Below are 15,290 nucleotides of genomic sequence, written 5' to 3'. Positions count from 1 at the left end.
AGGGAGACAACAGTTTCAGATTTTCACCCTGCTCCTAGTCTCATCAGCTGGGATTATTCCTGGAAAGCAGGGACAAAAGAAAAAAGATTAGGTCACGGACACCTTTATCGTCCATCTATCTGGAAGTCAGTTGAGGAGTGTTCCAGAGAATCACAAAGGGGCTGGCAGATGGGTGGCTCTTTTCAGTTCTTGTTCAGAACCCAAAGGACCTGGAGGCCCTTCTTACCTGAGCCAGTTCTCCTTCCGCTCTCTGCAACACTTGCTGGGCAAGATCCCTCTGGAGGGCCATGAGCGTGTGCAAGATCTGACCCAGCCATTGTGTGGCCACCTGGTTAAACTGAGGAAGCTCAGACACCAGCAGAGAGTTCAGGGCCTGGTAGGTGTGCCTAGTGGCTTCCTCTTCATAGGTCATGCTGCCCATTTCAGACAGCTTCTCTTCTATCCGCTCAAAGTCCAGCAGTTTGTCCAGACGCTTTTTGATCAGGTTCTGAGGTCCCAGCAAGGCTTTGGACAGGTGGTCCAGTGGGTGGTACACTAGCCTTTCCATCCGCTGCTTCTGTGGGAGAGAAGCATTATTCAAGAGATCCTGCCACACCCTGCAGTGCACAATCCAGGCAGGAGTTTGAGAACTGACTATCTCAAGGCTTCAAGGACCATCATATATGCAACAAATAAAAGAGGGCATAGCTCTTAACCTCCTGATTTAAGGCAGAACCAAATCTTACTGATGCTACAAAATAAGAATCTGTTTTTAAAGGTCCTCTCTAGCCTGAAAAAGACAATCAGGAAATTCTGTGTGTCTAAATCCCTTGTTCTAGACCCTAGGCTTTCGAGCTGTATCTACCCACAGGTAGAAATACTCAGTGTCTGATGATCATCCTGAGCGTAATTACAAAAACTCATAATTATAACAATAATATCACATTTTCATTGATATTCATTGATGATTTTCATTCATTTTCAGTGCTTTTCTAGAGTACTTTATTTTATGATAACCCTCTGAGGGAGATAACATAAATATTAGATAAGGAAATTTAGGGGAGTTCCTCCCTGGAACCTCGATTTGAGGAGGAAAGCAGCCATGCATCCTCCTCCCTCGGGTCCACTCCGCCTTGCTTCCCATGTCTGGCTTCCCCCATTACCCCCAACTTCTCAGCTCCCTTTTATGTGCCATCTTCTTTTCACAAATGGAAGGCAGGAATTGTTTTTCTTTTTGCATATATATGTATATATATATATATATATCTCACTATGGGGTAGAAAGAGCTCTGTTCCAGGTCCAAAAGGAAAGGACCAAGGCCAAGAAAGACAAGGAAGCACTGAAGAGGTCATACTCCTGCCTCTTCACAAATGCTTTGCCTAGAATGCTCCAGAAATCTCTCTCCACCCTGGAAGCTCATGCCAGTTCCGGACTTCACACATTAGAAGTACTGTTATTCTAAGGGCTCCATGATCTACCCAAAGAAAAAACAAGGGAACTTACAAATTCCAAGAAGACCAGAAGGTGCAGGTTTCTCGTAAGGCAGCAATACTGCTGCACAGGTCCGCCTTCCATCTCCAGATCACATTCATGTGGTTTGATCCTAAGGAAAGTCTGGGCCAGAATACAGGACATTATACAAGGCAATGAGAATCCACAGACATGAATTGGAAAAGGACCACGGGTATCCTCCCCTCTGGAATATGTTCACATTAGAGACAAAGATTAAAGGGAAAACAATAGAAATGCATGGTGAAAAAGACAGATACAGGATTCTGGTCAGAACTCCAGGATCCCTCGAGGACAGCTAGTAACCAGAGTAGATCCCCCGAGTCTGTGCCATTCTGAATCTGCTCACCAACTAGACAGGCCAAGAGATTCTAAAATGGCCTTAGAAGTGGAGCCCAGGAGGCCTGTGGCACTAATTGGCTCAAGCACTTGGTGGCTAATGGTCATTCTTAAAGCTAGCAATTTGCTGAGAGCTAGTCAAGAGCTGGAAAAGATCTGAGTCTAACAGGTCCAACCTGTACCTGAACAGGATTCATCAGGGCACATCACAGAATGCGAGTGTTGGAAATGACGTCTGAGTCAACCTGCACCTAAATCTGGGCCAAGTGGCTTGAAGTCTAGAAACTAATTAGTTACTCTCAACATCTCCTTTATTTTTGGCTTCTATTCCCCATTAATCATTTTCATTCTGTCCTATCCAGGTCAAAAGATGGTTCTTCTCAGTGAAGAAAACAAGCAGGGTAAGAGTTAAGTCATTCTGTCCTGTCTCTGCCCTTGTTATTCCATCAACCTTAGGTGGGGCCCTCCTCCAGCTTGGACGCTCCTCTCATCCCCAACACAGCTTTAAAAACAGCAACTGGAGATCTTGTTGTTCTTGGAGAGCTCCAACACAGTTTGACAGGACTGAGCAGCTCCTCAGTGCTCACCTTCCATCACCTGCCCTACCTTTGATCTCTCTGGATTACGATGATGTGTGGGGCCCCGAGGGTCTCATTTGGTATAGTTACCTCCAGATTCTCCAAGTACGATGCCACATTGCTCTTGAGATCACTGACGCACGATGCCACCCTGTTGAACTTCTCTTCCAAGTCATCAAACTCCCTGTCTTCAGTCTAAAATCCAAGTGATGAAAGTTACATTTCAAAAATAATAATAATAACCACTAAGGGTTGTATAGTGCTTTGAGATTTTATCTGAGCTCTACAGCAACCCAGTGAGGTAGTAACTACAAGTATTAATATGCCCATTTTATAGATAAGAAAATAGTTTCAAAAGGAGATTAAGTAACTCCCCTATGGTCATACAGCTAGTAAGGTTTTTCGAACACCAGTTCCAGAATTCTATTCTTTATGCCATATTTATTAAGCAACTACTATGGGCAGAATGGGACAGTTGGATGGCTCAGTGGATAGAGTGCTGAGCCTAGAATCAGAAAGCTCTGAGTTCAAACATGGCCTCAGACACTAGCTGTGGGACCTTGGGCAAATCACTTAATCTCTATTTGCCTAGGAGGCAGTTAAATGGCTTTAACAGATAGAGTGGGCCTAGAGTCAAGAAGAACTGAGTTCAAATTCAGCTCAAACATTTACAAGCTGCGTGACCCTGGGCAAGTCACTTTGCCTCTGTTTGCCTTAATCACTGAAGAAGGAAACAGCAAATCACTCCAGCATCTTTACAAACAGTATGGTCCATGGGGTCATGACATCAGACACGACTGAAGAAGAGAATAGTAAATGTTGCCCTCATGGAACTTATAAAGGCTACACTAGAACTGCCTAAGAGCAGGTGTAAAATGAAGGGTTCTATGATATTCAAAAGAGGACAAGTCAGGATCAAACTATAAGGGTCAGGACCTTAAGGGACAGCTAAAACTTGGATGGTGGTGTAAGCAAAGACATAGAGTAATGAGAATATAGGACCCAGAGTGGGCACAGTAAGAGCCCACCTTGGAGAGAGTTTATTGTATGCACAAAGGTTAGCATTTAGTATGAGAAAAGGCTAAGAAATAGTCTCAGACTATGGAAGATCTTGAATGGCAGGCTGTTTGAATTTTACTCAGTAGGTACCAGAAGCCATTTGCTGAAACCTTTTAAGTTAAGAAGTTAGAGAGGAAACCTATTTTACAAACCAAATTTGGGACTTTCAGTCACCTAATCAGAACGGTAGCTCAAGTAAAACAGTTAAACCATTCAACCATGGCTCAAGAATGTCTACAAGAAAGCATTAGGACACAGCCTCCAAAAGAATGTTCAGTGATTTAACAACCTTCACTCCCACTGGGAATGAAGTCACAGAACGACCTTTAAAATAGCAAACCTTCCCAAATATCTCCTCCCCTTTCTCATGAATCAGCTGGAATCAGCGCAAAATGTTGGAGAATAATAGGTGTTTTCTGATCCAGACCCAATGACTGTATAGCAAATGTTCCCACAGTCCTTCCTATTCCTATAGAATTTAATCTCGGGGGTTGGGGAGAGCCCCAGGAATTTCCACAGAAATGAAATGGTACTGCATCAAGCCTGTCTTACCCTAGGGGAACCTAGAATTTGAGAGCTCTGGGGGGCAGGAGAGCCTCAATGTGAGAAGTTACAGCAGTTGAGGTCCAGTGGGGCCTTGCTGATGTCTCAAGTCCTTTGGGGAACAGATTCCCAGTATGGCCTGAGAGAAAACCCAGAGATCAAGTCCTAAGAAAGGAGAAAGGGTTCAAGTCATCTAAGTCAAAAATTAAAGTCTGAAGTCCACAGCCTGAATTCAGAGTCAGTGCATCAGAAGTAGGCTCCCATGGGCTGGAGTGAGCAGCGGCAACATCGGAGTGGGCAATGGAAGCGACAGGGTCTATGCCAGAGTAGCCACATTTTGAAGGCTCTGGATGATTTTTACTGACACAATTTCTTTGGGCCACTAAAGGGTTTCTCCTGGGGCATATCCTGACAGTACCTGTCTCTTGAGGCTTTGGTGGAAAAATTTAAATGTAAAAGCGTTTACTAAGGTTAATGTCCATTAAATTGTGACTAGATTGTTCTTTAACTCCAGAGCCATAAGTGGATATATGTGGAACCATGGCCTCTCCACACTTTCTTCAGTTTGATCCCTAATCTCACTAATATACTAATAATAATGACTCAAAGTCACCCTCAGTTTCCTCATCACACCATCCTTTTCCTTCTCTCCTCCCAATAAAATGTAAACTCCTAGTCAGGGATAATTTAATTTTTGATTTTGTATCCTGAGTACTTGGCATTGGGTCTTGCACACAGTGGGCAATTAGCAAATGCATAATGAATTGATTTTGCTAGCTACAGCCTTCCATATCCTGGAACATTTAACATTTTTCATACTTGTAGGCTGACAAAAGAGATCAGAACAATTGAAATCTATACTCTAGTCTGAAAGAGGCACAACTGGGTTCTTATGAGGAGAGGCATAATGGAAACACCGATCTTGGAAGTAGGAGACCTGAATTCAATGCCTAGCTCCACACTTCAGAGGTATTTGATTTAGGGCTCACATTATCTAGATGAGCCTCCTGTTCCTCACCTATAAAAAAGAGAGAATTAATATTTGTACCACCTAATTGTTACGAGCAAACTTTTCGTCATATGAACATGCTATGGAAAAGTAAATTACAATTATGTGTAGGACAAGTGACATTCCCAGGACAGTCACAGCCTCTGAATCTCCTCCCTGCAGAACCATCACTGGGGTGTTGTGGTCTGAGTTTTGCCACAGGTGCCAATATCTAAGAGGTAGAGCTTCTCAGAAGGGAGTGCTTCTCTCCTGTGGATCCAAAGAAGAATGTCCTCATACTAGGACTCACACCTTCGGAGATGTGAGGGGGAAGGTAGGCCCCCAGGTAAGGACAAGAGAAAGGGTCATAGGACAGAGGACCCGAGAATGAAGGGAAGGGGGAGGGATGTTTTGCCACTTCATTACTGACTAAACTATCCTCTGTACCCAACTATCATCGTGCTCTCCCCCAACTGCTTTTGTCTCACATAAAAAGAATTCTTAGTTACACATCCAGACTCTTCCATTACAACTTCCCACCACTGCTTTAAGGGCCCAAGACAGCGAGGTACCAGGAGATATAAGTAACAAAGGACTCTCACCCTGGTCACGATACCAGCTTCTTGCTTGAACAACTGACTTAGACGCAGAGTCTTCTTAGAGATAGAGTGCGTATTAATCCGAGCCAACTTCTCTCTGACTGTCAGATGCTCCAACTTGCTGTATTTAGTGGCTGTGGGGGAGTAAAGAACAGAGCAGGGGGGAAAGGGATACATGAGAGAACAAGACTTTCCCTGAGAAGTTGGTCTAGGGCCGGTTTGGGGTCACTGCTTTGTAACAGAACATAGCTGTAAGGGGAACAAGTAAGGAGAGGCCTAGGGACCATAAAGATGAAAAGAAGCAGAGACTTGAGGTCCCTAGACCATTAAAAGGTGATGGGGGGCTTCCAGGGCTGAGAAGCTACATGTTGTAGTAGACAGAACACACTGTTCTTGGACAGTCTTGGGGTCATAAGACCTGGGGGTTTGAGTCCCTACCCCTACTGGCCATATGGCCTTCGGCAAGTCAACTAGTCACTCTGAGTCTTTGTTTCATCTATAAAATAAGAATAATAATACTCTCACTGCCTACTTCACACGGCTGTCATAAAGAAAGTTCTTTGAAAACCCTAAAGCATTGTAATTATCATTATTGTTAATATTGGGCTTCTCTGTACCTGGGAAACTTTTTGTCTGTAGTGGGTCACATTACCTTCTTAAAATTCAACCTCTTTGGAACCTGGAGTGGCATCAACTTGCATTTTTCAAATGCCATGATGCAGATAATCTAGAAGTCTGGGAGTCTTTCCCAACTGGTCAATCTCCTTACCAATTTCCTTACGTCTCTTATACTCATTGATGTTGGAATTGACGTCTTGCATTGCTCTGGTAGCCCTCTGCAAGGCCTTGTAGGCATGGTCATCAGGTGGTGTGTTCTCCAGGATCTTCTGCAGCAGGAGTGGGTATCTGGTCACCCGCTGCACAGGCATCACCAACAAGAAAGTGAGACCTGAGGCTCCAGCCTGTGGCCTAAGGGAAAAAGTAGGGGGACAAATTAGTCAGGTAGACTTGTGGACTGGAAAGAATTTGGAATTAAGACTCAGATGCTACATTTCAACACCAATTCTGCCACTGTCTCACTGAGTAATCTTGGGAAAGATATTTATCCTCTCTGGGCCTCATTTTTTTTTTCACTTGTAAAATGAGAAGATTGAACTATATAAGGGATTCTCTGAACATTTTTTGGGTCATGGACTCCTTTGGCAGACTGGTAAAGTTTAAGGATGTTTTTTATAATACATAAGATAAAACATATAGGATTATAAATGAAATCATTTATTTTGAAATACAGCTATCAAAATATTCAAAGAGTAAGTTCACAGACCTCAGGTTAAGAACCCCTGAACTAGATAATTACTAATGGCCCTTTCAGCCCTAATATTCAGTGGGGATGTGGTAGAAGAAAACTGCTGGATTACAATTTAGCAAACTCCAAACCTGGGTTACCCTCCCCCGGGGGGGGAATGTGCGGGTAAAATGTTTAACAACTGATCTTCACCAAAAAAAAAAAAAAAGGACACACAACACACTTTCAAGTCTACTCTGCATTATTAAAATTTTCTCTATGACTTTATTAAGTCAATAGTCAACAAAACAATAAATCCAAATTAATTTTTTAAAAAGAATTTTTAAAATGCTAAAAAAAAAAACCCAGTAAATTCAGCCCTGACTTGTAGTGTGTGACTATTTCCAAGGTGCAAATGTTCACATTTTAAAAATGAACTCTTCAGAGAAGGTTCAAGCTGGCTTCAACATAGTCCTGGTTACCCCACTACTCTCTGCTTTCTCTACCCTCCTCCTATGTAAGATCACTGAAGAAAGTTATACAATCAAATTGACTAGGCCCTCAATAAAAAGTAATACTTTTATTATTCCCTGATTCTTGGTTGCATTTCCCACACTGGTTGTTTTAAAATTTCTCTTCTTCCTCAAGTCTCCTACCACCCTCCCCCCATCTCTGTTAGCAGATGATTTTACCTCCTACTTCATTGAGAAAATAAGAGCCATCTGTTGTGTACTTCCTCTCTTTTTCCTTATTCTGAACCTCAAAATCCCACTGAATCACCCTCATTCCCTCTTTTGATTTAGTCACTGATAAACAGGTGTTCCTTCTCCTTGCCAAGACCAGCCCCTCTTCCTGTGTCCTCCCATTCACAGCCACGTTCCAATCCATGTCTACAATCATTTTTTCTACTTCCTCTCCTCCTCCTACTTAGCAATCTAACTTCCCACTCAATCACTCATCTTTTGATCAAAACTATTCTCTTCTAGGTTATCAACAATATCTCCAAAGTTATCAATAATCAGTTAATTGTTCTGTCCAATGGCTTTTTCTTATTCCCTGTTCTTGACCACTCCTCCTCTGTCATCGATTTTCATGACACTTGGCTCTTCTTTGCCCATTGTTTTGCCATTTCTTCCAAGTTTTCTTTGCTACTTTAACATCCATGTCTCACTCCCAACCATGGGTGTTGTGACATTTAAAAAACTCAAGAGACATAGTTTTTGGGTAATGAGTCATTTTATTAATAATTCTAGCATTTTATTAATTAAAGAGGTCAGTGGCATGCTCAAATGCCAAAAATCCCTCATGGAACCCACTCAAAACTTATATGCCCTTAGAAGAGTAGGTGTTCCTGAGGATGGCAATCAATTCTGATTGGCTATCAATAAATGAGATTTTAACAGCTCAAGGATATCACCAGGAGGTAATGGGATCCAGTAGAAAAACAGAGACTTGGGAATTTCAAGGCATGGGTTCTATTTCTGCTACTAATTTACTGCATAACACTAGCCAAGTGCCCTACTCTCCCCAACCCTACATCCATATAATGAGAGGGTTGGCCTACATAATCTTTAAGGCTCCATCTAACCCTAACAATTCTATAAATCTAAGATCAGCTTGCATTAAAATGTGCATGCTTACTTTCATGTACCTTCACCTCTGCAGTTTTTGAGTTGACTCTGGGCATTTGGTGGTATTAAATTAAATCAATTATAATGAGATATAGGCTCATTCTAATGAGGATCTTGGGAGTATATGACTTAGATCACCCAAGTCTTAATTAAAGAGATTTATCAATTTCCATATCACCTGTCTGACAAAAGGTAGACTCCACATTTTCCCAGATCTGTCTGAGTAAACACAACGAGCAGGACTCCATCCATTGGCCTAAACTTAGAATTTCTTTTACTGTCTTTGATTAGGTCTTAGCCTGGTTAAGTCTTTGCCCAAGATTTCCCATGATGATTAAGTAAAAAAAAAAAAAAGGTAAAAATCTTGGTCCTAATTCAATAACTAATTATTAAATACAAGAGAGAAATAATATTTCTTTCAGTTTCTACAAGGTTCTGTCCAGAGTCTCTATTTTCCCTCTCAGTAGCTAAGTCAGTTTTTAATTACCATTTCAATGCAAATGATTACCAAATGTGCTTATCCAGTCTTAGAGTCCCAAAACTATGGGAATACAAATAGTAACATAACTCTTCCTAATCCAGAGAACTACCAATAAAGCTGATAAAGTCATATATACTTTTAGGGGGCTCAAGCAATATTGGAACATATGGTTTAATAAATAAAAAGTTTGATTCTGGATCTGAAATTGTGGATTTGCGTTTCGTTAACAGAAAGTGCAAAGGCAGCTAGGTAGTCCTGTGGAGAGAGCACTGGGCCTAGAAGCAGGAAAACTTGACTTCAATTCCGACCTCAGTCACTTACTAGCTATATAACTCTAAGTAAGTCATTTAGTCTATGTCTGTCTTAGTTTCCTCAAAAGGAAATGGGGATAACAATAGCACTTACCTCCCAGAGTTGTTGTAAGGATTGAATGAGATAATATTGTAAAGTGCTTGCAACAGTGCCTAATACATAGTGGGTATTTATTCCCTTTCCTTCCTTTTCTGTGTTCTTTTTCCGAATGCCTCACACAGTATCTTGCAAATACTAGGAACTAAGTGTTTGTTGAATTAAGTCAAACTGACAGAAAATGGGTAGCCCCCAAGAACCCCCATGACATAAATAGCTTATTTCCCTCTGGGCATTTGGTGGTATTAAAGCTTAAAATTCATGAGTCATTCCTCTGTAAGGAAGACTGGATAACCCAGGAATAGATTGGGAGACTCTTAGCTTAGATCCAAATTCAACTACCATGGGCTGCTGCTTGGTTTTCCACAAAAGAACAGAAAGCAGGGGTTGGCTAGGAAATGCTGACTACAGGTTTGCTTTATAGCTTGACAAGCAGGGCCCACCCAGTCTTTTCAGTAAACAATCCTCCAATATTACACAAGGGTGAGACAGGCCTTAGAAAAGCACAAATGACTGTCTATTAGATAACTGAGACAGAAACTCCTCAGCCTGACGCAATGCTTCCCATTGGCATTTCTTCTTAAAGGCAAAACCTTTTATTTTCTGGAGAGAGAAAAGAGAGGTAGAAGAGATGGGGAAGAGGGAGGAGAGAAGAGAGAAAGAAGGGAGTGGAGAGAGGGAGAAAGTGGGGAGAAGGAGAAAGACAGGAGAAGAGGCAAGGGAAAGGGGGAAAGAGAGAAGGGAGATAAGTAGAAAGAAAGGGGAGAGGAGAAAGGGACAGAGGGAAGTGAGAAGAGAGAGGGAGAGAGAGGTAGAAAGAGGGGGGAGGAGAGAGAAAGGGAGAGGGTCAGGCAGAGAGGGAAGGAGAGAGGGAGAGGAAAGAGAAAGGGAAAAGGAAAGGGAGAGGGAAAAGAAGAAGGAGAAAAACAGGGAGAGGGAGAGAGACAGGGAGAAAGAGGTGAGGAAAAGGAGACAGGGAGGGGGAAGGAGAGGAAGAGGAAGAAACAGCCTAGAGCAGTGGTCTAGGGCTTTCATAAACCATTTTAAACTCCTATACAGGGCTGTTAAGGGGAAGGTGATTTCTACACTTAAGCATTTTATAAATTTGAATGACTGTTAACATTCTTGATTTGTAGAGAGCTGCAGAACAATTGGGCAGTGAAGGCTAAAATGGATTATAGTTACATGACAACAGTAACTGATCTTCAATTAAAAGCAAAAAATCAGAAGGGTTTTGATTGCCTGTGCAAAAGGAAGGTAGCATCAGCTAATAATCTGGAAACTTTCTGGGCATGATCATCTGTGTTGGGAAGATGGGCTCAAACCATCTTAGGGAGATGGTTGTTATTACAACTTAGGGACAATAAGTTTAACCAGAGAATATTTCATTCCCTCTTTGGTCTTAACCATCATCTACCCCAGAATGAAAGTATAACTATGTCTTGAGAAGAAACATGATACAATGGGTAGAAGGCCAACCCTAGAGACAGGAAGACTCGGATTCAAATCCTGTCTCTGATACATAATAGACGTATGACCATAGACAAGTCATTAACATCTTAGTGTTCCACCCAACTCTAAGACCATAAGTTAAATATAAGCTGCCAATCACTATCAGAGGAGGGAATTAGTGTACAGGTAGTTTCCAATTCCAGTGACCTCACAGGTTCAAATAAATCACACACATACATACAATATAATACAAATATAATAACACAATATAATATAAATTTACATACAACAGTCAGTTCTGCTACAACACTTGTTTTGAAAACACAGATTTGTTCCAAAGCAATTCATATATTGGTAAAGGATTTGAGCATAATATAAATCCTGTCATTTCATCCTCAAGAAACATTGAGAGAACACAGAAGCACCTCACAATAACTCACAAGCCTGCAACCCTTCCATTGCCCATGTCCACAAGCAAACTTATCTTTTTCAAAGACCCAAATGCAATAGGAGCTATAGGTGATGGAGGGTTGACCCAAAACACCCCTTCGCTTTCTGCCAAGGCTTCAGTCCCCTCAGGTCCAGAGCTGGGGCCTGCCCAGCTTTCAGGTGATCTTTCCAGTCTAAGTGGGAACTGGGGCAGAGGTTGAGCAGCACAGCTAAAGGCCACAGATACCACTATTTATTGTAGTATTTATGTATTTTAAAACTATTTAACATGTATAAAACTGGGCTACTGTTTTAATAAGGTTCTTATCTTTTTTCTAATGCATCACTGATGAAATTTTTGAGTATTGTGCCTTCAACATCATTTTACCCCTAAGCCCTGTGGTTTTTAGTGTGAGATCTTTCATGGATAGCATGGGGATTTTTAGGAATTCATATGTTACATTACAGCAGATCTGACTGTAATTATAAACTTTCCACAGCTCTACTCACATATGATTTTGACCATGTTGTAATCATTATGAACTCCCCAAGGATTATAGCTATGGCTAGCCTTGTAAAATCTCAGAGCTAAAGCTCTTCCTTTCCCTCCCCATCAATGCAGGAATTTCTTTTACTACAACAGGAAGTCAACCAAGCTCTGTGTGAGTATCTCTAGGAACACAGCAACTCCTTTCACTGTCAAAACAACTGAGACACTTGTTAGAGCCCCAAAACGACTCCGAGGAATTTCTGCCAGGCTGCTTCCTTTGAGGTCAAATAGAGCAAATGAAATCCCTAATCTCTAGGAAAGGCTTCAAACATTTGACACTGTCCCCCCCAAGTCTCCTCTTCTCCAAACTAAAAACCTTTAATTCTTTAATTTCCAACTTGTCAATGTCCCTTTCAAAATGTGGTACCCAGAACCAGACGCTGTCCTTCAGGTGCAATATGGCCAGGGTGAAAGACATTTGGACACTCAGTTCTGTTGACAGCAATCTTAATAGATGGCACAATGTTTAAAAATCTGCCTCTAGCTTCTTCCTATCTGTTACCCAACCATCCCTGGTGTTTCAACTCACACCAGTGCAGTGATGACATCTTGAATTGCCTTCTGTAGCGTGGGTACCTTCTTATATGATTCCACCAGGACCAAGGCCTGATCATAGCTGGCACAATATTCCTTATAGGTGCTCTCCATCTCCTCTTGGAATTCAAGGAAAAGATTACCTAGTAGTCCAAAAATACGGATAATGATTTTTCATATGGCAGATTTCTTTGTATAACTCATTACACACAAATAACAATAATCCCTTTTGTCACACAAAAAACCCAATCTAGAGTGCTCCCAAAGATTATAGGTCAAGGGCCAAATTTCTTCCCAAGGAGATTTCTAAGGACTTATTTTACACACCAAATTCAGGGCTTTTAGTTACCAGTCAGCCTCTGTTCTAGCAGTAACCATTGTACCTACAAGCATAAGGCATCTATTATTATAGATTACTAGTAAGCCCTGCCCAAACTATATGGGCCTTCCCCAGGATCACCCTTATTCTACGATGTGACATCCATTCCATCCCTGGTTTCTTCCTGATTCACAGATCCTGAACAAGTTGATCCCAAGGGTTATAATTTATCTACTTCATGGTCCCAGTCCAACAGGCAGCCTGATGTAGTAAAAAAGGCATTGAAGATGAGATTAAAAGACCTAGTTGAGGTTGTAGTCCCAATTCACAATAAGGAAATTAGGATAGTTAGCTGAATTCTGCCAAGTCAGCGTAGCATGTGGAAAGAGAACCAAATTTGGAGTCAGAAAACCTGAACTTAATTCTGGTTGAGTCACATGCTAAGTATTCTAAATCATCTTAAACAAATAGCATTGCCTCTCTGAGCATCAGTTTTATTACCTGTAAAAATGGAGATAATAATATTTGTACCAAGTTATTCACAGGGTTATTGTGATAATCAATCATTTTATTGGACTGAAAGTATTTTGTAAACTAAGAGACTCTCCATAAATGTGAGCTACCACTCAGTTCAGGCACTCATCAAGGTCAGACATGACCCTGAGGCCTTTCACCAACTTGATTTATCTTCCTGACTCCAGGCCCAATGCTCTATCCATTGTATCAGCTAGATGCCAGACAGAAGCAAGGGTATTTGAGGAGACATTGGCATCTATTGGAAGGTCTCAAGTGCAAAGATGATTTAGAAGTTTTTCCTTTAAACTTTCCTTTAAGCCTCTATGAAGCTTTGGCCCTGTGCTTGCAGACCTCCTTTCAGGAGTCCAGCATAACAGTTTCTGAATTCTTCTCCTACGTGACAACAGTCTTCAAGTGTTTAAAGGACTACATATTTACACCAAGTCTTCTCCTCCCTAGGCTAGATATGCCTAGTTACTTGACCTGGTCTCTGTATGACACGTTTTCACCCTCACCACTGAAGAACATCGGCAAAGGCAACACAAACACTTGTTGGATATGTTTAATTGAAATTAGATCAAAAGAATTCACATTCATACTTCAGGTGGAGAATAGACCAGATATCTTAAGATCTCTTTCCATTTTATGATTCTATGGTTTTGTGATTTAATAATCACTAATGTTTACTATGTGTCAGATGTTGTACTGAAAACTTCACAATGATCTCATTTGATCCTTACAACAACCCTGGGAGGGAGGTGCTATTATTATCCCTATTCTATAGATGAGGAAACTGAGGCAAAAAGTTGCCCAAGTTCATACAACTGTACGTGTCTAAGGTTGGTTTTGAATTCAAGCCTTCCTGACTCCAGGCTCAGCACTGTATCCACTGGGCCACCTAGATGCTCACTGTGTCTAGAAATACACAATTAACAAATGTTAGCCTAGACTAGAACCTGGGTTTCTGATTCCTACCCTTTCATATCAATCAGTCAATCAACAAGTATTAAACAAAACTCAACAAGCATTTTTAAAAAATCCACAAGGTTAACACCTACTGTTTGCTTAACATTACTCTCAACAACAGGGATGATACAAAGATGAAAAATTAAGCAATGTCTTCAAGGAATTTATAGTCTGTTGAGGAGACCACATGTAATAGATACAAATACATAAAAAAGAACGCAAGGTAATTTTGAGGAGAGAAGATAGGCATTTGTAGCGGAGGATATTAGGAAAGATCTCATGGTTCCTTGAACTGAGATCTGTAGGAAATTAGAGATTCTGAGAAGCAGAAGTGAGGAGGGAATGAATTCTAGGTATGATAGGGAAGCCTGAACAAGGGAGATGGAATGGCCTATACAAGGAATATCAAGAAGGCAGGTTTGGCTGGACAAGACTACATGAATGGAAGTCATCTATAATGAGATTAGAAAAGTAAGCTGTATACAGGTTGTGAAGAACTTTAAATGACAGAGGAGAGCCGTACTCCATCCTGGAGATAACAAGGAGCCACTAGAGGGAATCAAGGAGGGAACTGATGTGCTCAGACCTACGGTTTTGAAAAGATCTACTTTGGCTTGGAGGATGAGTTGGAGAGGGGAGATACTTCATTTAGCATGATGAATTAGGAGGCTCTTGTGATAGCTCAGGGCAGCTGGATAGCGCAGTGGATAGAGTACCAGGCCTGAAGTCAGGAAGACTCATTGTCCTGAGTTCAAATCTGGCCTCAGACACTTATTAGTTATGTGACCCTGGGCAAGTCATATAACCACTGTCTGCCTCAGCTTCTTCAGTTCTAAAGAGAGGATAATGATAACACTTACCCCCCAGGACTGTGGTGAGGATCAAATGAGACAATATCTGTAAAACATTTAGTACAGTGCCTGGCACATGATAGACATTTAATCAATGTTTACTCCTTTCTCCTTCCCTTTCATCTCAGTTACATATGGAGAGGGTCATACCCTTGATGGCGATCACCCACAAGGATGGCCCCTCCACAATCCATAATCCTCAAAAATTCCTCTATCTGATCATACCTCCAGCCCTTCCATCCCTACCAGTGCTTCACCCTCCCTAAACTGATA

General features: G+C 41.4%; 1 protein-coding gene across 4 annotated transcripts in view; it reads right to left on the bottom strand.

Moving 5' to 3' along the window:
- The window catches only part of ARHGEF37 (Rho guanine nucleotide exchange factor 37), a 76,807-nt gene that overhangs the window by 17,705 nt on the left and 43,812 nt on the right, over positions 1-15,290 (bottom strand). For all 4 annotated transcript variants that reach the window (XM_072630682.1, XM_072630684.1, XM_072630685.1 and 1 more), the window contains 6 exons: positions 12,361-12,508; positions 6,365-6,564; positions 5,599-5,729; positions 2,497-2,601; positions 1,484-1,594; positions 227-556 (listed from right to left, as the gene is read on the bottom strand). In XM_072630682.1, coding sequence (XP_072486783.1) covers positions 227-556; positions 1,484-1,594; positions 2,497-2,601; positions 5,599-5,729; positions 6,365-6,564; positions 12,361-12,508 — 1,025 coding nt within the window. The remainder of the gene's footprint in view (positions 1-226; positions 557-1,483; positions 1,595-2,496; positions 2,602-5,598; positions 5,730-6,364; positions 6,565-12,360; positions 12,509-15,290) is intronic.

The sequence above is a fragment of the Notamacropus eugenii genome, chromosome 1 (genome assembly GCF_028372415.1).
Source record: "Notamacropus eugenii isolate mMacEug1 chromosome 1, mMacEug1.pri_v2, whole genome shotgun sequence".
NCBI classification, from domain to species: domain Eukaryota; kingdom Metazoa; phylum Chordata; class Mammalia; order Diprotodontia; family Macropodidae; genus Notamacropus; species Notamacropus eugenii.
Note: the sequence above shows the minus strand (reverse complement) of the source record. Positions and strands in the feature narration are given on the sequence as shown.